The sequence below is a fragment of the Mytilus edulis genome, chromosome 2 (genome assembly GCF_963676685.1).
Source record: "Mytilus edulis chromosome 2, xbMytEdul2.2, whole genome shotgun sequence".
Classification (NCBI taxonomy): Eukaryota; Metazoa; Mollusca; class Bivalvia; order Mytilida; family Mytilidae; genus Mytilus; species Mytilus edulis.
The window spans coordinates 70334812-70359239 of NC_092345.1; the positions used below are offsets into that span (position 1 = coordinate 70334812).

Here is a 24428-nt window from a genome sequence, read left to right on the forward strand (position 1 = left end):
TGTGTCAATATTGAGGACAAGATCAGGGTATGAAGCAGTCCTTCTAGTATCAGTAGTATCCTTAATTTCAAGTTCACTGGGATATATGAGATGCAAGTATTGGCTGAAATATGGGTTATTAAATGATAGGACATCATCAATATATTAGAAAGTAAAATTAAACAATTTCGCAAGGTACTTTTTCTGTTTGTCTTTTAGAAGGGTTGCCGTCTTCAATTGGTGTTTTTATGATATTATGCAGCATCAAACTGGCAGTTTGTTCTATTTCCTGTTCGATCTGTTCACAATTTTTTATTATGGAACTTTTATAGCTTACTTTTCGGTTTCAATTTTGTGTCAAATGTTATGGTGAAAAACTATTCGTAAATAAAACGTATTATTTTTAACCTTAGGATATATTAAACTGAGAAACAAATGTCTCATTGAAGCCTTTTTAAGTCAAATCTTTATTATGCTTATACAATTTGTATGGTCTACATTCGAAATGCCAGTGTTTTCACTGTTTCCTTATAATGCACAGACGTTTTGGTTTCTTGAAAATAGAATTAAATTGTGTTTTTTAAACCCCGGATATTTGAGGGAGAACTTGGTTGTGTTTTAAAGATATCACTCAGTGTTGAGTTTGCTCGACTCATAGTTTGTCTTTGATTCCTACTTGACAGAAAATCTAAACTGAAGTCCGCCTTTGTAATTTCTCCTCTTCTTTGGTTATCCGCTGAAAATTCTATTATAGCATTCGTTGATCTGCCCATTCCTCTATTCAATTCAACAGAAAACAACGTGTTATTCTCTTCAGTAATATACATGAAGAAAAGAAATGGATGATTTTTTATTCCAGGTTTGAGTCCTACACAACCAGTTGGCCGAATTCGAATTCGCTGATGCGGAGGTAGTAAAATATCCATAGATTCGAAAACTAGTTTGTGATCTTTATGTTTAGAAATTATGTCTGCTAAATTTCGCTGCAAACAACATTCAGCTTTAAAATAAAGAGTTGTATTTTCTTTCAAGGTGTAGAATAACAAGACTTTGCACACCTTTCGATTTCCGTAAAATAAATCCAGTTCGTTTTTTAACGTTTCTGCAAAATTTTCATTTTCCCTCTTTCCACGTTTAATTGCAACTAAGGCTGCCCTGAAAAAGACCAATATTGAGTAAAACTAGTACAATCCTATGTCTATAGATATAATATTCAATACAAACAAAGTGAAATGAGTATCTCATAAACATGTTTAAAAGAGGGACGAAAGATACCAAAGAGACAGTTTAACCCCGCCGCATTTTTGCGCCTGTCCCAAGTCAGGAGCCTCTGGCCTTTGTTAGTCTTGTATTATTTTTATTTTAGTTTTTTGTGTACAATTTGGAGTTTAGTATGGCGTTCATTATCACTGAACTAGTATATATTTGTTAAGGGGGAAGCTGAAGGACGCCTCCGGGTGCGGAAATTTCTCGCTACATTGAAGACCTGTTGGTGACCTTCTGCTGTTGTCTTTTCTATGGTCGGTGTGTTGTCATTTGACATATTCCCAATTTCCATTTTCAATTTTATACATCTATAAAACCGCAGCACAGTATACGCCAATGATGCAGAAGTAGAACATACGTCTATGAAACATCAGCAGAGTATACGTCAATGATACAGCAGTATAGAATAGGTTAATCAGACATCAGTAGAGTATACGTCGATTAGACAGCAGTATATTCTACGCAAATGATACATCAGTAGAGTATCTCTGGCCCGATAACCCAGTTATTTTGTAGTGCAATTCTTTTAGACAATAAATTCAAATAAAAAAAATCGTACCTGCTCCCTCAATTATTATTTTTACAGTGTAGTGTACTATTATTTGGACAAATAATATAAAAATTATCGAAACTTCTACTACCTCTTACTCAAAGAATATTGACAATTTTGTGTCAAAGGGGGTCTAAAATTAAGTCTGACAGCTTCAGACGTACTAAAATATGACCTTTTGTAACTGGACCAAATAACTACTTAACATAAAGATTAGCACCCAATTTTTTTAACATGTAATTTTCATTCCCTTACTTAATATTTCATTGATTAAATATCAAGAAAAAGATTAGGAAACTGTATAAAAAAATGCAAGTTATACATGCTCAAATTATGGATACAAAAAAACAAAAGACGATAATTGTGTCCTTGGACAGTATGTCGATGAAACAGTCGACGAGACAGCAGTAGGGTATACGTCAACTAGGCAGTAAAAGAGTTTATTCTTATACTAGTAAAACAGCTGTAGGATAAACATCAATAAGACAGCCGTAGAACTACCTGTGAAAAGCATTTATTTTGTTTATTTTCTTTGGTTACAACTTCTGACATCAGACTCGGACTTCTCTTGAACTGAATTTTAATGTGCGTATTGTTATGCGTTTACTTTTCTACATTGGTTAGAGGTATAGGGGGAGGGTTGAGATCTCACAAACATGTTTAACCCCGCCGCATTTTTGCGCCTGTCCCAAGTCAGGAGCCTCTGGCCTTTGTTAGTCTTGTATTATTTTAATTTTAGTTTTTTGTGTACAATTTGGAAATTAGTATGGCGTTCATTATCACTGGACTAGTATATATTTGTTTTGGGGCCAGCTGGAGGACGCCTCCGGGTGCGGGAATTCCTCGCTACATTGAAGACCTGTTGATGACCCTTTGCTGTTGTTTTTTATTTGGTCGGGTTGTTGTCTCTTTGACACATTCCCCATTTCCATTCTCAATTTTATTATAAGGCAGACATTACCTGTGAAAGGGGACGAAGTCTGTATGATATATTTTTTTAATTCAAACCTTTCTTAACGTCAAAATCTGTTAAAAAAGAAACGGAAATTACGTAACGTTTCCGATTTTGGTTCTGTTGTTATGGATTTTAGTTGTGATGTTATTTAAGGTGGTATGGGTGTCTTCCTCCATCTTGGATTGTAAAAAACAGAGAACCAAAGGTCCAGATTTGCCATCAAGTTAGCAAAATTTGATGCAGGAATGCAGATATTTAATGTGAATTTTCATTTATAAGAACCAATTTATAAGAATATAACTTATAAATATAAATATTTTTGTAAATGTTAATTACTTTTGGTTGTTTTTAAAAAAATTTAAATTGGCATTTTAAGGGGAGGTAACTCTAAAACAGTACAGTTTCTGAAGGATTAATTCTACATGGAATTTTTTTATTTTGTATTTTAGCCGGAAAAAACGTACGGTGACCCTATCTTTTCTTTTGATATTCTCAAAGCAGTGTCTGAAAGCTATCTTTTCCTGAAGTATTTAACAATTCTATCATTTTGTTTAGTTTCTAATTACAAAATGGTGCTTTTTCCTGTATAACCCATACAAAATGTGTCATTTTGTCCCGTCCTGTAGCTTTAGAAAATGCGTGGTGACCTATCATTTTTATTTTATTTTTCAACATGTATCAATAGATACTACATTTTGGCAAAGTATGAACAAATTCTATCATTTTTATTTTAGACTCCCATACCACCTTAAATTGACGTTATATTCAATGTAAACAAAGAAACGCAATCATCAGATGCCGTTTTTTTTTCATATCAAGGAATCATTAAAAATGAAATTGGTATTGCTTTCCTTCATATATTTTACTAGCCTGACAAAAATATATTTTACCCAGTCTCATGCAATAAAATTAACGGTACCAATTTTCTTGCACCAGATGCGCATTTCGACAGTACATGTCTCTTTAGTGATGCTCGTGGCCAAAATATTTGAAATCCAAAGCTTATATGAAACAAACGAGACAGGAAAAAGGAAGTAGATTTCTGCACAAATGCGGGAAAACACAAAAGTCTGAAAATAAAAAAGTTTACGACTTTGATTTTTCCCGATTTTTTCCCCGTTTTTTTTTTTATTATTATCATTTTGTTGATTTTACAACTGTAATAGGGGACTTCGTCCTTTAATTCTCTTCTATGTTCATACTACCTTTGTGCAAATGATAGAAATGAATGAAATGCATTGGTTAATCCCCATTATCATAACCATTGATTCGCCTTTTTACACTTACTTTCAGTTCACTATTTTATAGACAAACATATTTATATGATGTAACATTATAATGCACCGAGACTCATAATGCATATAATTACCCATCATAACCTTCCAATTTTCCAGCAAACCTTCCAGCTGTCATCCGTTCTGCTTTTGTATCTAGGATAGTAGGTTTTTCATCTTGGTAGCCGACAACCTTGATATCGAACTCCTCAAAATCAGATCCTTTATCTTCATTACAAGTGAGTGTTCCACTTAAATGTATTGGCTTTTTGAATTGTGATTTTTCATAATTCAATCTGATTTTGTCGCTGACAGATGCCACCAATGTTTTGGAGTTTAACGAATGCTTTGCATATTCCATGTCAGGTCTTTGTATCTGCAGAAAAGATTAAATACAACTTGCATCCGTTTATTAGCGTCAGCAAAGACACCATTACATTCTATTATCTTTTAAATAGTATTAATATTTTCTATGCGTGAAACTTATGTGTGTTCTACTTTATGGGGCATATTTCTCAATGTTCTTTTTATGCCGGCGTCGTTAATGATTTCAGTTATTCAACGACGTTACGTTTGTGGACTTAGATTTATGCACGCCGTCATACGACTTATCAGTGACGATCAGATCAATATAGTTGTAAATCCAAACAAGTACACAGTTAGAGAGCATTGAGGACCCAAAATTTCAAAAAATTGTGCCAAATACGGCTAAGATAATCTATTCATGGAATAAGAAAATCTTTAGTTTTTCGAAAAATTCAAAGTTTTGTAACAGGATTTATAAAAATGACCATATACTCATCCATTATGTTTTACTAAACTTACAGTATATCCCTTTTCAAAACAAAATAAAGAAACCAGCCTGTGTGTTTTGTCAAATTGCTTCTTATTGAAGTTTATAAACACATACATGTGTATTGATACACATGTTCATGTAATTATTAATTTAGACAAAACTCGAGAAAAAACATACCCTTGTCATTCTTTTATGTTCAATCTTCAACATGTGGAAAATAAATTTACAACAGTGAAAAGATGGTACTGATTCAACGGTTAGTTTGTCACTTTAATGAACATTATTTCAAAGTGAGAGAAATTATTTCATTTTCATATCTATGAATCGTTTTCACGTCTAACTGAGACAATGATTACATACATGCACATGTAGTTCAAAAATAAAAGTAAAATTGATTTTTTTTCTTTCTTTTTATCCTTTTCATATTTGGGGTCTGAAAATTTATCCATTGCATACAAAGCTGATTTGGGGCTTCCAAGGTTGTTTATTTCGCTTCATTCAGTTTTGTTCGATCACTTAAATCGATTGGTTAAATAGAGAATAATACATAGCAAAATCCGTATCATATGTCGTATCATCCCGAGACATCAATATCAGCCCAAGGGCCTTTAGGCCCAAGGGATGATATTGGTCGAGGGTGATACGGCATGTGACACGGATTTTGCCATGTATTATATCAGATTATCATATACTTAGACTAAATAACATATGATTTTTACCGTATGATGATAGCATTAAATAAAAGTATTTTCCATATCTTTCGAATTGGTGCTTAGCGGGCTGATATGGAAAGTTTATCACATGCTTCGATTGTTATCACATGCCTTTCCGTAACGTTATCACATGGCATTCCGGTGATACTCGGCAAATTCCGGAAATTACACCTCAATGCTACGTTTTCAGTGAAAAACATTACAAGTAGTGTACAAAACAATAATTTATTTGAATACTGGAAAGTGTATTGTATAAAATATTTAAATTAAATTAAAAAAAAAACAATTATTAATAAATGCATTTTTTAAGTTTGTCTGAAACATAATTTAGAAAGTTACTTTTAAAAAGTTGACTTTTCCAAACAATGTTCATTATGTATATTGTTGAATTATTTTTTTTTGTCGATTCGTCCATATTAAAATGTGTGTGGTTTTTTTTTCTCTGTTGAGGCATATGATAGAAAGATTTCATATTGAATGTATCAAATTTGGGGTCCGACGTCCGTGAACTTTTTACTCTTTCAACTTCTTTTCGGGAACCACGTAAAAGGATCAATATATGAATCTATTATTTTTCTCTACTATTGAAGCATATGATAAAAAGATCATGACATGTCATTTTTCATATCGCATGTATTATCAGCCCTAGGTTCAATATCAGCCTAAGAGCCCATATGCAAAACTACTGTATTTACTACTAAACATATGATAAATAGAGAATAATACATGCCAAAATCCGTATCATATGCCGTATGATCCCGAGATACCAATATCAGCCAGAGGGCCTTTAGGCCCGAGGGATGATATTGGGCGAGGGTGATACGGCATGTGATACGGATTTTACCATGTTTTATACGCTTTATCATATATTTCAAAAGGAGAGTATAGTATGAAATTCAAAACAGTGTGGTTGTGGCCATTGATTGACACATTAAATTCATTCATTGACTGGGACAATTTAGGTGAACGTTTGTCTGTAACGACCATTGCTCACTGTGTACTTTTTAAAGACACTTAAACTATGGGGTCACCAAAGGTTCTCAACACCTTAATAAAGTAATTCGAAAAAATTAATCAGAAATAACTCGATGTTTTGATTTATATCAATTATATAAATCAAAACATAAAGGTTATTCCTGATTAATTTTTCGAATTATTTTATAATTAAAGGCGTTAAGAAACCTTGGTGACCCTACAGTTTAAATGTCTATCGTAGGTACGTCGTGAGTAGTGGTCGTTACATACAAACGTTCACGTAATTTGTCCCAGTAAATGGATGAATTGTATTTGTCAATCAATGGCCACAGCCACACTGTTTTGAATTTCATTCTATTTGAAATACTTTCTGATCCCTAGCACCTGGGTTACCTTCAGTTCTATTTTTGTCTTGTTTTAAAAGCTTTAAAAGAAATGCTCAATTACTCATCTGAAGCACCTAGGTTACCTTACAATTTGCGTGCTGTTGTTTCAAAAATATTTTGTTTATTGTATTTTTTTTTTGTGGGTTTTGTATGGTATTTCATTGAGTTCTTTTTTATAGTTGCATTTCGTGTGTCAGAAATATGAACACTCGACGTTTGTGACGTCACATTCCAAACAATGACGTCATTAAGTGTATTGCGTCATGTCCGAATGACCGTTCATTTACGGGATCAATTTTGAGGAAAAATTTTTAAATTTTTTTTTCTAGAGAAGCTTGCATAAATTAAAACGGAGTTTTAAAATTGAGTAGGGGTGTGATAAAGGGTGCGATAAAGAGTCGGGGAGAGTATGATAAAGGGTGCGCATCAAAATTGCGCGATATGGATCAAACAGCAGGCTATTTATCAAATATCCAGAACTACAGTACTTATGATAAATTATAAATCTCAACCATGTGTACTATATACATTTGTATAATATACCGAATATTTAAGAGTTTGTTCTTTGTCCACGCTTCCTTTATCAAACTGTAAAACCAGCCGACCATCGCTACCAGTAGAAATAGTTGTTCCAGAAGGATGTACAATATTTTGTATCATCTTTGGGCCGTAAATTATTCCAAAACTGTTCATCCGATCGCAGGAAAATTCGACATAACCATTCTGAAGGAAAATATAATTGTTCTCACTATAGACATATTTGTAATGTGTATTGAACTTTAAATTTCCTCAACTGCTGTGGTACGAACGAGCTAGGTATACATGTGTAGTATACCTGGATATGTATACAGAAAAATATAGTTTTTTTTAATAACTGTATGCTTCAAATCATTACAAAATTGCCGTATTTCAATTTTTATATACCGGAATTGAGAATAAACAGCAGGGACCAATTTCCTAAATTTGTGTTAAGACCAAAGTAATTTTAAGTAAAAATTCATATTCGAATTTTCTCAAAACTAATAGCATTACATCTACATATATGTTTAGCATACTTTTTTTAAGTGAAGTATTTTTTTTTCTATATATTTTATTGACAAATTATACTATATTTGTATAGAAGGTCCTACATTTGTTTAGTTCGTCTTCTTCAATACATACATACTTTTCGTTTTTTTTTGCCAATGCAGTTTTGTGCGTTTTGGGATGCTAAATTCACCAAACACTCAACGATTCTAGTATTTTGGAAACAGATTCAAAATCCCCATGTCGTCATATATTTTTAAAAGAAAAGACTGTAAGTACAAACAATACAAAAATAAAACGTACCATGTTGGCTGTATAATTTAAAAAAAAAGACACGGTAAGAAATATTTTACACATTTGTTTTAATGTGCACGGCCGACACTCGGCTAACCGAGAGATAGGTCGGTTAATCTATATTGAGTATGCGGCTATATCGGCGGTGGGTCTGTTAATCGGGTTGGCTAAAGTCTGTTAATCAGGTGTTATCGTGAAAATCAGTGCAAGGTCAGCACGTTTTATTGTATTACTTTTTAATTATATTTATATCATAAAAACTATTCATGTCTGACAAAATGATTTGGAGTACTGAATACAGTGGTGTAATTATTTTTTTTCTAGCTTCAATAAACGATCTATAAAATGAAAAGGCGAGTTACTCATCAATAAATTTATACACATTTTACACACACAAAATGTACACAAAAATGACAAGTTGGTTGAGTTTACTTGCATGCAATCTTTTGAACATCGAAAAAAGACTGGCATTATGTTTGTTTACCATATAAACATCAATATGTGAAAAACGTACACGAAAAACTGTATTTTGGTGACATAAATCAATATTTGATAAAAATATGGTCTGTTAATGGGTCGGATGTATAAAACTCGGTCTGTTAATTGGTCTGTTAAGAGTTATGAATGACATTACAAGTATAATTTAATTGCTATATGGGATGTTATCTGAATAAGGAGATAGGCCAAAGATTAGTGGCTAGAATAAATGGAAACAACACATGAAAAATGAAACATAAGTTTAGACAATGGAATCTGAAAATTGATAGAAATGATTTTAAAAAGTGTAAAATAAAAGTAATATTAATTTCATCAAAGAATGGTCGCATATATCATGTGGATTCTGTTTCAATGATATAAATGGCACTAATTTGTCATTTACATAGTTAACAAGTACATACATCAGAGATAAACTTCGTAATGTTTTGATTTTTTTTATCAAATGAACTGAAATATGTTTATAATGCAAACAAATATAGACAAACCTTTCAACATCAACCTTTCTCTACACCACCTTGAAGGTCACTTGATAGAAAAACAAGCACGTTTGCGGACTGCGAGTCGGCTAAATGACTTACGATATCATAGGAATACATCATTACTCGAAAAATAAAATTAATATTATGCATTTATTGTGATTTACAGGAATATAAAATGGTCTTGTTGTTACACATTAAATCAGCACCCAACACTAATAAAAAAAACTTACTAATGTCTATTTCTTGTTTAGAACCACGGTTTAAAACTTGGTACAGACATTTCCTTAGGCGGCAGAAAATGAGAATGATGACTCGGTACAAAGGAAAATACATACCGGAAATAAACTTCTCATGGATACCAGGATTGAAATTTGATATTCGCGCCTTGTATTTACGCCAGACACGCGTTTCGTCTACGAAAACTCATCAGTGACGCTCGAAAAAGATGTTTTAAAGGCCAAAAACAAAGTTGAAAAGCATTCAGGAAATACAACTAATACCGGCGTCACACATCAGCGTATACATTTGTAGCTCCGGCGTGTTAAAAATCATTTACGCTGCCAATATGCTTTAAGCGTGTATTGAGCGTACTAGAAGCGTACCTAAGGCTAAGCGTTTATCCGGCGTTCAAGAAACGTATGTTGGCGTATGTTGTATGTTTTTTATGCTGCATACACATTTCCTCGGGTTGTAGCGTTCATCAAGCTTATTTACTTCCCTTCAGTGGCTTGAGGTATAGGGGGAGGGTTGATATCTCATAAACATGTTTATCCCCTCCGCAATTTTGCGCTGTCCCAAGTCAGGAGCCTCTGGCCTTTGTTAGTCTTATATGCTTTTTAATTTTAGTTTCTTGTGTATGATTCGGAGTTTATAATGACGTCCATTATCACTGTACTAGTATGCATATTTTTTAAGGGGCCAGCTGAAGGACGCCTACGGGTGCGGGAGTTTCTTTCTACATTGAAGACCCATTGGTGGCCTTTGTCTGTTGCCTATTCTATGGTCGGGTTGTTGTCGCTTTGACACGTTCCCCATTTTCTTTCTCAATTTTACCTTTGTTTTTCGATGTACTTCAAACTTATGCAACGCGCTTTGAACGATTGCTAAACGTTCCCATGGCGTGCAACTAACGTATACCGACTTTGTCAGTTTTCTCTGTACGTTTGATGCACGCTGGTCTATCCGCCAATGTGTGACGCCGGCATAAGGTAAGGTAGAAAAGCCTTAGTATTCCAAAGAAAACGCATGGAATTTAACCAGCTGAATTGCAACACATGACAGATTCATAGATGTTACAGACTTTGAAAAGAAAACAAAATAAGGCTGATTGATAACTTGGCGTAAATAATAAATTCATGCGAATTCGAGCGGCCAATCAGTCCATATAACGCTAATTTGAAATGACACACCCTTTTAATGAAATGTAGAGAATTTTTTTTAAAATAAAAGTGCTCTTTCTATAAGGATAGTTATTATTACTGTTGCACCGTATTGTAATTTTTTCGTTATAAGTACATCTCTTTTTTTTCAATTGTGAAATATAAACTCAAGGTAGTAAGACTATTGTCGTGGCTAAATAACTCTTAACTGACACGATTTAAATTGTCCAACCCATTAACAGACTGTATTCCCCTAATATTCATTAAAATGTGATATAACTCAATTTATATAACAATTATGAAATATTTATCAATGACAATTGATTTTTTAGAACCAAAGTACTACTTTGTGTCCTTTAAATCATATCTAAAAATGGTTTTAGGCCTTTTATCTAAAATATTGCTATGCGTACAAGCATAAAAACCACATACTTGCGCGACGCCTTTTCGTTTTACTTAAAATTGCGCAGACTATGCATTTTTTTTAATGGTGGAAAATGTTCTATGATAGATATCATTTTGTCAGACACTTTTCTTTTTTTGATGTGATTCTCATAATGTGCCAAAAAATCTGTATATTTAACAGAGTTTAACATTAAATTGTGAGTTTTACTCTTAACAGACGTATAACCAACCCGATTAACAGACCCAACGCCGATATAGCCGCATACTCAATATAGATTAACCGACCTATCTCTCGGTTAGCCGAGTGTCGGCCGTGATGTGGTTGAGCAATTTTTCACTGGCGTACACACTCACATTTCATCAATGCATATATATATCTCCATGTTAATTTAACTGTAACTTATGATTAAAAAAAATGAAAATAACACGGTACATTTTGTATCCGTCTGAAGCGCTTTTCTTGTTGTACCTATCCTATGAACGTTCAATATAAAAAAAAAAAAGAAGACGTTTTATGATTGCAAATGAGACAACTCACAACAAGAGACGAAATGACATAGAAATTAACAGATATAGGTCATCAATGGGCCTTTAACAATGAGCCAAGCCCATACCGCATAGTCAGATTGAAAAGGATACAAAATCACAAATGTAAAACAGTTCAAACGAGAAAAGTAACGACTTAAAAAATGTACATTTTTGTTAACGAAAAACAAGTATACAACAAACGACAACAACTGAATTTCTTACTTGTGACAGACAAATACATACAGAATGTGGCGGGGTTACCTTAGATGTATTTGGCAAAACTTTTAGGAAATTTGGTTCTCAATGCTCTTCAACTTCGTACTTTATTTGGCCTTTTTAATTTTTTTGGATTCGAGCGTCGATGATGAGTCTTTTGTAGACGAAATGCGCATCTGGCGTAGATACAAAATTTAGTCCTGGTGTCTATTATGAGTTTATATTAAACAGGCCATATATTTGAAAGTCAAGGTAAACACCAAAATATCGGAAGAGGTATTTTACCGAAATATGGCAAGCAATAAAATCAAGATACAATGGAATTTGATGCGACTATAATACAAGTGAGATATTTAGCTAGCTATAAAACCAGGTTCAATCCAGCATTTTTCCTAGGAAAATGCCTGTGGTAGCACTCCACAGTTAGAAAATAAAATTAAAAATGAACCACAAAATGTTGTATCATCTCCTATTCCTAAATTCATTAACCTAACTGTTTGTGTTGTACATGTGCATATGTATGTGACTAGCATCATCCATAGATTTGATTTTCAAAAGTCAAAAGGGTGAAATATAATTCTGTTTATGTGTATCCATGGCAACATTCTGCATTTATTTACCATAAAATATTGCAGAAAGGGGATTTAAAATATCACACAGCCCCCTAAAATTTGGATCAAACTAGAATTTAAATGCCTATGAGTGAGAAACTGTTGAAATTAATCTTCCTAATGATCAAATAAAAAATGGGTGTTTGGTTGGGTTTTTTTTTGCCTCATATTTCGTAAAATTTTATCACAAAGTTTGGGCGTCAAAAACTTAGAAAAACATTACAATAATTGCCGGACCAATGTATGGTATGGATAAGCAAATACGGACTGTCATACATAAAACAGCCTAATTATATTACATGCATTACATAATCTTGTCGTTCATATCAACCCAATATGAACTTCCAGGCTATTTTAATCCTCACCTTTCCAAAAACTAATTTTATTGCACATTAGCTCTTATATTTGAAAAATCCCCAGGGGCAAAAATGCGAAACTACACACCTAACTGTGGAGTGCTACCTTTTAAGAATAAATTTGTCCCCTCCTGCCTCGAATTTTAATACATTGTCTGTGTTTTACCATCTGTTACGATTAAAATGGTACCCTATTTTTTAAAATTGGTTCAGTAATAAAGATTTAATGAAGATAATTATCATAAAATTACATTAAAATAGAAACATTGTTCGATTGTTAGGTATTTAAAAGCCCTAATAGGTCAATTTTGCTGTAAATAGCATACGTAATCTTGGTTTAGAAGCTCTAAGGCAGGGTATAAATTTCTAACAGTACTGGCGTCATTAAATTTAATAAATGCCAAATTATAATATAAAATCCTGCTTAAATTATTCGCATTCCAAAATATAAAGCGATACATTCTGAGGATATCATATAAAGTGCAGCGCAATATTTGGTTATAAGGGCGAAGCTAATGGAGTACAAATTTAAGACCGCAACATGTGTTAGTGTCAAAATGTGTATATTTAGTTGCTAAGGACAGTAAACAATAAAATAAACATGATTGCAATCCTAGCAAATTTTTTAACTTCAGAACTAAGTCAAGAACATAAAAGGACCAATATATGTATGGTATGGATATGCAAATACGGACTGTCATACAGAAAAAAGCCTGTTTTACATACATTACATAGTCTTGATGTTCATATAAACCCAATATGAAGGCTATTTTAATCCTCAGCTATCCAAAAAATCTCATGTTTGAAAATCGACATGTGCCAAAATGCATAGAGTCAGGCAATATGACATTTGGTATCTATTCGTTTGGTGTGTTTGAGCATTTGATTAGGGACTTTCCTTTTCTGAATTTTCCTTTGAGTTCAGTATTTTTACTTTATACATCTGAGGTCAATATACAAGTATAAAACGTTGGTATCATTGCCATTGAGAAAACTTTCATTAGGGACCGAAATGTCGGTAAAAACTATATTTCACCATACCGCCTTCAACAATGACATGAAGTATGTAAAACAAGTTAAACAAGAAATCTAACGGCAGGATTTGTGTACAACATTATGACCGAAAAACAGATATGATATTTGGCAACAAACAATAACCACTGAATTACAGTCTCCTGACTATGGACAAGCACATGCATCATATGCAACGGTTAAGCATGGTTGTTGTGTCACAGTTCTCACCTAATATAGGAAAGAAATTTAACAGCACAGCATTAGAGAAAACTATCAAATTAAGCTTGAAAGTATTTGACTCTTAAGATCGACACAGAGTACAAAGATAATAATTTGCCTTTGACAGTTTGAACCTTAGTTTCGTTTAAAAATTATAAACGTGGTATTTTATAAATCATATCAGTACTACATTGGTGATGATAATAATTTTGAAAGACTAATAGTTCACTATATGTGGTATCTACCCTATGATACTGCAAGGCATATAACAAAGTTTAACTTGTATGCGTCCGATGAGCTTTTCTTGATTTATATTCATCAGTAATTCACATGGCCAATTAATTGAAAGCCAAGCATGTATAAGTGCCGAAACAGCAGTAACTGTTGAAGTGCTATGAGACCAAAAGACTCCTTAACATTTCAAGACACATTTTAAAGAGTAAAAAGTATGTCGAAACGGTGCTTTCAACAGTCATTTATAATGTATTAATAACTGTACATGTCTTAGTACAATGTAGAATGGTTTTAAATTGATATTTCAATGAAAACACTAACTGTTGCATATAAAAACCGTGCGACTAAACGGTTAACATCTGTAATTGTCTGCTGCCTCTTAGTTGACTTTTATGTACAATTTCAGTTTTATTAATGTTTTTACAAAGTGCAATATGCTGGAGCAGTTTGATAAGTTACTTTAATCTATCATTATTGTATAAGGGACCAATTCAAAACAAAAACAAAAAGAAAACAAACAGAAATTGAACTGATTGTTCTCTGAAGGTTTTTAACTTAAAATGATGATAATTAAGATTTAAATGAACTTAAGTTCTTTTTCTTTAATCACAAACAGAAAATACGTTGTCAGATAACTTATCTTAACTTTAATACTCGAATAAGAACCTATATAATTCTATCAAATGATATATTTTACCACTGATATTATACAATGTATTGAAATTCTGAATATTTATTTTTCTATCTAAACATGTTTACGTGAAATAACACTGCGATAACAGACAGTGTAATTCAGCTACGAATGTCTTTATATAATACTGAATTAAATTGAAGTTTTATTTGTTAGTTATCACTCTTTCGAACATAAATACATAATTGACCTAAACAAACATTACCCTCAAAGATGCAGGTATGGCTGTCCAAGTATTACCACATTCTACCCATGCCCAGTAAGTATTTATGTCTTTATCTTTGATGGGAAATTTGTTTTCATCCACTGGGACCTGGAAGGAAACTTGTCCATGATGTTTATGAACTAAAGAAAATGAACACTGATTTTTCTTTATGTGTTTCTTTTCGTCAGGATTAGTGATGGTTTGCGAAGATTTTGTTGATGACGTGGTACAAAGATTATAAATATTTGTCACAAATTTTATATTCCTTTGGTTACTTGGTGGTTTTAAGCCTTTATTTCGTGCTTCAGCGCTCCAAACAGTTGTGTTATAATGTTTTAACGCCCCTATTAGTTCTTCTGATGTTTTAACTCTAATACCATTTCCTATCTCTAAATATTGGAATTGTTCGTCGGAAGTTTCTTCCTCAGAACTATAATAATAGTCGTTTAATCCCTCGTCTGAATCCGATTCAAATTCCTCCCCAGAGTATGTTTCACCAAGACAATCATCAAGTCTGAAGTCGTCGTCTACCTCGTCGTTGACAACTACACCGTCTTCTTCTTCACGTATTGCCCTGAAAATTATAATCTAAATGCAAAATCATTTCATCTGATGGCTATTATTTTTATTAGCACGAACATGATGAAATTAAGATCTGTCTTTTATTTTACAAAATTTAACGACTATATTTAAAAATAAGAAGTATGATCTGAGACAACTCTCAATCAGTGATGTTAGAATTACAAAAAAGAGTATCATTTCACTATTTGTGTATCATCCAACTGCTGTCTCCATCATATAATGGCACGACTTAATTATGTAATATGAACGTTTGACGAATCAGGGGAAAAGTTTTAAAATAATCTTATTAACATGACATCAGCGAATGAGTCTTATCGTAGTGTTTGTAACTACAAGCTTAAGACACATGACGAATGTCTCTAGTGGAGCAGGATCTGTTTACTTTTCCAGAGCACATGGAAATTGCTGGTGGCGTCGTGATCCTTAGTCTTTAAAATAATAATTAGTTTTCTGTGTTGTGTTTTTTCGATTTGACTGGTTTTTCGTCGTTTTTTATTACGTTTTGTATCTTCTGTATCTGAGCTATTAAAAGTCTCTTTTGTAAACTTCTATCTTTTTTTTAAACAAAATACTCATATATTAAAAGAAAAAAGATAAGGTCATCTATTCTTTAGACACAAACAAAAACTAATAATTTCTTTCTATAAACATGACATTTGATTTAATGCTGAAATCAACAATATTTCAAGTCAGCAGAAGAGTGCTTACGAGTGGTGATATTTTTGCAACGAAACATCTAAACGCAGTGGCAACAACCAATTTGTTTCCATATACTATATCAAAATACATATGATCATGATTTAGTACGTAAGACTCGTTCTAAATTGTAACTGTGGAGTTGTATTTTAAGATGCTCGTTTTTATACCGTGTGGAACATCGATCACACATGGCCAAAAAAACACTGTCCCGTTCTATGAAATACCTGTGTTTCTTATATTTATATTTGGTTCGTGTGTCGTAATCTTTCGGTCCTTATCAGTGTTTTTTGCATTGTCCGTTTAAACGATCTTCTGTTCTAAATATAAATAAAATGAATCAGTTAGTTTCTGTTTCCAAAACAAGTACTCAGATAGCAAATATCTCAATAACAAATAAGATAACTTACTGTTGCACCATGTACGGCTGATGTGATTGTATGTTGACAAGACTTCCTCTAAAAATATTTCTTGGTGTTCTAACAATTTGTCCCAGTTTCCTAGCGGAACTCTCCGCCATTATACTGCAGTGAATAATATCTAACTAACTTATCTTATATAAATTAAATGAACGAATTTAAGTGTAGAGAAGTATTTAAAGTTTTAAATTAGTGAAACCCGTACCAGTGTTAAATGTTCAAATAAATCATGAAATATATTATATTTTTAAAGTTGATTCGCTACAATTTATATAATATTAGGTATTTAATATATATATCATTTTATGTAAAATTGCATGTGAATACACAATGAGCAGATATATATCGGATCATGTCATAACGTTATTTTTCATTGTTGGATTTTATTCCAAGGCGCTCACAATCCAGAATTATTAACAGGTTATCAATTTCTGAGTTGACTTGAAATTTATTTGCTATGCGTAATGATTCGATAAGTTAATTCATCTGTCACACTGTTAATAACTTCGTCATAAGAAGGCGCGTTTAGTCTAGTGATTTTGTCATTTTGTAAAAATCTTATTTTCATTGTTAAATTTGGCAAAATCGTAGTTAAGTCGCTTTAAAAAATACGAAAATTATTTGCAAAATGGTTCCTTCTGATTGTAAAAGCAATTGACATCGTACACGAGCATTCAATAAAGTAAAAATACTTTCGCTACTGACTGCACAATTTTAGTTTCTGTAGTAATCTGTTGACCTTCAAAAATATGAAATGCTGAGTTCGAGAGAATGTAAACCCAAAATGACAACATTAAATCATCTTTGCCAAAGCAATGTGCACTTTTATGTGACTTATAAACCACAATTAGCAGATCCAATGCTATTTAAAAAAAATGTTTAAAAGTTGTTCACTAGAAATTGTAGCTGCTTTCTTGGCATTAAAGTGACGGTTTCAAGTAAATACATTAACATTCCCATATCTTTTAAACTTTGGAGTTTATAGCATATGCAGGTGTACCCATGTTAGAAACTATACAATCAAGTGCTTATTTTCCATGTTTTTTCGTCATTTTAAGGCATAATCTTTAAGGTGTGAAATTTTCGACTGTTTTTCAAATTTAATTGTGGAGAGTAACCAAATTACATTATAAAATGGCTGAATTCATTATACTTTAAAGTATTACATTGTGAAAATATGTAAAAGGTGAGTATAAAATGCAAAAGTGAGGGTTATGTTAGCTGTAATAAAATCAAAATAAGGTTTAACTCAATATTTTTTCTCGAAAAATGTCTGTATCAAGTCAGGAATATGGTAGTTGTTAGTCACATGTTCTGTTTATTGAATAATTCGTAAGTCCTTATAAATACATGCAGGAGTTATATAAACTATTATTTGCATTTTAAATGATACAGTGTAACTGCACATTACATTTTAATAAGGAAATTAATATATACTTTTTTATAACAAGTGTTTGAAAGACTTGATGTGAGATATTTTGGAAATAGTGTTATCAAAAACCCACCTGTTTACATACGTCTGGTTCTTTTTTCAACGTACACCACCTTGTCTGTTTGTTTACTTGTCTTGCTCTATTTGTAGTGTGTCATTTTGTGATTTGTATTTATTTGTTTATCAGTTGTGCTCAGAGTGCTTTGTTAGTAGATATAATGTTAACATTGAAGGTGCAATTGTCTGTTGGTATGGTTCATTTGAGAATATGATTTAAAAGTGAGGTTTTATTTTCAAATACATAAAATTAAAATATTAAGTAAATAATTGGTATTTGATCGAACAATTATCTAAAGGAATTTAAAAAATCTTACAACTTGTAGAAGGTTAGATACACTTAATCGTTTTAAAGACCGTAGTTCTTTCGTATGAAATATTTGTACTACACATACATACTTCAATATATGTATATATATATATATATATATATATATATATATATAAAGGTAACACACGGCCACTGAAAGCTTTATTTTTAGTAGACCCCAGGTGGTCGTGTGGTCTAGCGGGACGGCTGCAGTGCAGGCGATTTGGTGTCACGATATAACAGTAGCATGGGTTCGAATCCCGGCGAGGGAAGAACAAAAAATTTGCGAAAGCAAATTTACAGATCTAACATTATCGGGATTCAAACCCATGCTACTAGGTATCATGACACCAAAGCTCCTGCACTCTAACCGGCGGTAAACCACACGACCACCTGGGCTTCATAAAAATAAAGCTTTCGGTGGCCTGGTGTTACCTTTCCACGTCAGTTTAAATCTAGCGTCGTACTACAGTACGTGATATATAAGGCATGAAGATTTTATACAAAATGTACACAGTCATGTATCACCATCACTGCTGGTGATCCGATGGATAAATCTGTTGTAGAGTTATTACTGGTTCAGATGTACTTATAAATATAATTATTTTTTTTTTTATTTTTTTTTAACGTAACAATATCTTTATTGCATATTTGCTGTAACAATTTACTAAGTTTACAGCTTTAACTTAGTATCCCTCATGTTAGCTTACCTAATAGTTAAGGGAAGCACTATTTGGCAAGATATATTTATTCATAATATTAGTATTCATAACATAAGACATTTCACAAAATATATTTGATAAATCATTGTGATTATACGCATACATTACATCAAGGATTTGTATAGTAAGTCTTACTATACAAATCCTTGATTACATTTTGTTTCTTTTTCTCTTTTTCATAGTATTTATTTTTTCCGGAATAAACTCCGTTATCGGTATGATCCGTGTTTCCATTGATATTGGGCACAGTGTTGTTTTTAGCATGTGCGTTATCGGGTATAGTTTTGATGTGTGTCGTCTAAATATAAATATTATCCACTGGATTTAACGATTATATATGGTGAGTTTACTATTCAAGTTTTCTTTAGTTATCTACTGATCTTTTTTCGTCGAAATGTATGTGTGTATTGCACAAATAATTAAAGTTTAACAAGTTGGAGCACTCATCCGAAATGATACATTATTTTCCCACATTAATTAATAAACGTACGGATTCATTTATACCACAACCATTCTTTTTATCTTTTGTAAATACACATTTTAAAATATAAAAAATGCAGTATAATTTACATGCGGTGACTCATGCATGATTGAACTTGATCATAAATGAGGGTGGTGTAAAGGGTTATTTTCGTGCAACGTTTTCGGCCTTTTTATTTCACGTATTTTCGTGTTTTAACGTTTTATTTCTCGTTTTCTCGTGTTTGGCTCGATTTACGTGCTTCGTGTTTCCCCTTATTTATTTTCCGTGTTTCGTGTCAGTGCTCTTAATTTCTCGTGCAGGTCCCGAATTTGATAATTATTTCTGTGATTGTATCTTGCATTATTTGTAGAATCCTTTACAATAGATAATTCAGCTGATCTGTAACAATAACATCTTCATGCCTTATATATCATGTACTGTATTACGACGCTAGATTTAAACTGATGATGAAAGGTAACACCCGGCTACCGAAAGCTTTATTATTGTGAAGCCCAGGTGGTTGAGGTAAGACATCTGAGTTTAAATGATAAAAAAAAACAGGTCAATAAAGGCAAAAGCAGTACTGTTCGAAAGTCATAAAGCGATTGAGAGAAGAATAATCCGAGTAACAAACTCAAACTAGGGTAAGCATATCAACGATAAGAGGAAAACAACAAAACAACAGAAACACTGAAATTAAAACCGACCATGCAACGCACACAGAAACGAACTATAAGATGACAACTGCTTTTTACATGATTTGGTACAGGACATTTTAAGAAACAAATGGTGAATATTGGTTAAACCTCTGACTTGGATGACAGCCTTAACGAATTATAGTAATGCGAAATCACACTCATCAAAACAGTCAAATTCGGGAATAGGTCATGTTCGGTACTTAAAAGACTCCAATACGTAAATGGAAAACAACCATCTAAAAGAGGAGCGAAAGATACCAGAGGAACAATCAAACATAAAAGTCATAAATCGAAAATAAACAGACCACGCAATTGTTTAAAATGAAAAAGACAAACAGACAAATAAAAGTACACAAGAAACAACATAGAAAACTAAAGACTGAGCAACACGAACCCCACTAAACATTTGGGGTGATCGCAGGTGCACCTGAAGTGTTAGCAGATCCTGCTCCACAGTTGACACCCGACGTGTTGCTCATGTTTTTACAAACCCGGTAAAAAGTCTAATTCGGAAGGTCACATCCATGAAAGGGAAGGGGAGGGGATTGTAAAATGAAAAATACCATTACATAAAAGTTGATATTTTTCTACTTTGTGTATATTTGCATTTTTTTTTTATTTTTTTTTTTTGGTTTGTTATCAATGTGCAGTGGTATTTGTGTTTCAAATACAAAAGAAAAAAATCAGCATAATGGTTTAAAATAAACAAAAACGATTTCTTAGTCTATATATCACAGTAGCAAAACAAGGCAGATGTGCAAACGCAACAACAAAACTATTCATTAAAAGATGCAAACAAATGTAGGAAATATAATAAACAAGAATACCGAATCGAAGGTTAGTTCAAATCGTAAAGTCCCGTATTAAAGGGCTATATCGAAAGCTCAAACACATCAAGCAAATGTAAAACAACTGTCCTATTCCAGAATTGGCACAGGCATATTCATGTAGAAAATAGTGGATTAAACCTGGTTTTAATCTAGCTTAAACATTGACTTGTATTACAGTGGCATAAAATCTTATCATATTACCAACACATGAACAAAACAAACAGGCATAGGCGGTAAAAAGACCAAAAATAGGGGTACAGCAACCAGGGATGGGCACGATTACATGAAGGTATTTTGTGCAATCGATTAATAATCGATTACTCAGATTTTTGTATGTAATCGATTGCAATCGATTACTTTTTCAAAAGTAATTACATTACTTTTGGATTACTGTCAATTACATGCTTCAAAATTTTAAAAAATAAAAAAGTAAGTTAAACACAATTATGTTGATCAACATTTGTATAGTGGAAATTTAGAACTTTACCAAAAAACAGCTTGTTAAGCATTGTTTCCATATTATAAGTTGACAGTTGCTATCTAGATGAAATCTCTTACTGAGGATCAGAAATATTAAAAAAAAAAGCTTGAAATTTTTACTTACTTTCAACATGAATGACAGATGACATCACATTCCATTAATTACTTATATATATGTTAAAGGTTTTTCAATAATTTTGCTTTCGTACTGACTTAAGTTAGCTGTTTTGTTTTTATTCATTAAAAGCAAGACTGGTATATTTTAGCATAGTTATTTACAATGTTTGAAGTTTTCTTGGTAGAAAATATAAAAACAGTAAAATTATTAATTAGTTCATCTAATTTTAAAGATCAAGATTTATAATTATAATGACAGGCATGATTTAATCCTTTTGTTGGATAACCCTAATTATAGGTTATAAAACTGCCAATGGAGTAAAATTTATAACCTGGGGCAAAACAATGTAAATCTCATTCTTAATTAGACAAACAGTAATTGAAATGAAAAAAAAGAATGTGTCTTATATGGTGATTAGAAGACTTTGATCATCTGATTAGTAAAGACACGAAGTTTTTTCAGATTTTTTTTATTCTCTAATAAAATTATAAACAGTATATGTGTACAGTGTCAAAGAGGGAGACATGTATCTTTTTCTGAAAAGAATTTCATGGCATCGGCATTGGTTCATTGTTAAAAGGTTTTTGTGTACTTTCTTATTTTTTATATACATGTATGTCATAACATTATCAGAAATCAACTGTTTATCTATTCTTAGCTTAACTCTTATTAAAAATTATGCTTTTGGGTATTTTAATTCAAATAAGCTTACTTCTTCAAGGAAGTACAGAACTTAACTTAAGACACATTTCTTATTTAAATCTATTTTCATATTCCAAATCTATTTTCTTATTTTGATATAAAAGGTGTTGAGTTATTGACAAGCACATAAATCCAAAATTTCAAAAACTTGATATAAAGTAAATTATGGTAGGGGATCTGGTTGATTATAATATTAATGCAGCTGGAGACAATAGATAGAAATATAAAGGCATTTTATAAACTCTTTAATAATATCAGTACTTCAAAGTGATGAATACATACATGTTTTCATTTAAAATAGATTATATTTCATCAAACTATTTTACTAAAGTAATTGAAATGTAATCGAAAGTAATCGATGATTAGATCATGTTTTTTGCTGTAATTGATTAAATTACGATTACATGTAATCGAAAATGTCTTCGATTACAGATTACTGTCGATTACTGGAAAAAAATGTAATCAATTACAATCGATTACGATTACTGATTACGATTACCCCATCCCTGACAGCAACTATATAAAAACTATATAAAAACCAGCAAATATGTCAACAAAGAAAAACAAATAATAAAAATTAGTCTTTTTTGTCGAAAAAAAGTATAACAAAAATATCGAACTACAAGAAAAATTCAAATCGTAATGTCCCTCATCGAGAAGCAAAATCAAAAGCCTAAACTCATTAAAAGAGCAGAAAACAACTTTCATATTCATGACTTGTTAAGGCATTTTTGTATGTGAATAAAACCTAGTTTTAATGCTAGTAATACCGGTCTCTGACTTGTATAACAGTCGTATAGCAGAATAAAATTAGCACTATTTTTGTCCTCTCATTAACTTCGCGCAACCCATTCAAAAAGTACAGAGGAAGATGATCTTTCATTAACAAATTGCGACACAAAATAGTGAAAGAGTAAGTTCTTCTGTTGAATATTAGTTTCTATGTATGTTGGCGTTTATTCGTTGCACTTCAGTGTTCCTGTTATTACTTTGTTTTACTCTTACAGTCAATGTGTGTCCTTCTGTTTAAGTTTGAAGCCGGATTTGTTTTTTCTCTCAATTTATTTATTACTTTTGAACGCCGGTATACTACTGTTGCATTTATATAGTGGAGATAATAATTGTACAAAGCAATCTAAAGCAAGACATTTAACTAATAAAATGAATAAAGACAACAGAAGTATACCACTGTTCGATAGTCATAAATATTCATGCCGTTAGGATCGAAACTAGTATATTTTTCAGGGACAGGACAAGTCCACCAGCAAGAAATCCGATCCAGTATTGATAAAATAAAGGTTATAATGGTAAACTTTTAATCAATAGTCATGGATATTTATGATGTTGGTCTAACGGACTGGTACCTTTTTTGTTGATTATATTACTGATCAGTTTTTTTTCTTGTATCTTTTTCTCTCTTTTTACTTAAGTTTTTGCATTTATACAATAGAGTGACAATATATATTAAAGGATTATTCAAACTCATAAGTGGAAAACGAGCCGAAAATGCCATGGCGCAAACTATAAGAAAAACAACCGTCTATACAAAAAATAACACAAGAAACTAAAGAAAACATAGACCAGCATGAACAAATGTTAGGTATTGCATAAACTAATAATAAAGAAACTATTGCAAATATTGTAAAATTAAGTTTTGGTTTTATCATATTTCAAAATTATGCGAATTGTATATTAAAAAAAAGTTAAACATAGGTTTCTTGTTATTGTTTTTGACCTTTTTTGGTTAAGAATCATCATAATTTGCAATAACTTCTATTGAAGTCGTCAACTGAAATGGCAACCTTGTTGATAAGTTTTCAGTTCTTTTCTCTATTATAATTTTCGTTGTTACAATTTTCATGACCTTCTA

The 24428-nt window shown here is 32.0% G+C and overlaps 1 protein-coding gene across 1 annotated transcript; it reads right to left on the reverse strand.

Annotated features, from left to right (window-relative positions):
* Positions 1–422: 422 nt before the first annotated feature.
* Positions 423–16856, reverse strand: LOC139512805 (uncharacterized). Its single transcript, XM_071300723.1, has 5 exons — positions 16738–16856; positions 15050–15623; positions 7438–7617; positions 4120–4400; positions 423–1134 (listed from the first exon to the last, which is right to left on the reverse strand). The coding sequence occupies exons 1-5, from the start codon at positions 16845–16847 to the stop codon at positions 546–548; spliced, it is 1734 nt and encodes a 577-aa protein (XP_071156824.1). The 5' UTR covers positions 16848–16856; the 3' UTR covers positions 423–545.
* Positions 16857–24428: the final 7572 nt, after the last annotated feature.

Coding starts and splice junctions, on each gene's coding strand:
- LOC139512805 (XM_071300723.1), bottom strand. CDS start 16,847: ATGGCGGAGAGTTCCGCTAGGAAACTGGGACAAATTGTTAGAACACCA. Junction 7,618..15,049: donor CCATACCTGCATCTTTGAGG/GTAATGTTTGTT, acceptor ATTTTCCTTCAG/AATGGTTATGTCGAATTTTC. Junction 4,401..7,437: donor AACAAACTCTTAAATATTCG/GTATATTATACA, acceptor TCTTTTCTGCAG/ATACAAAGACCTGACATGGA.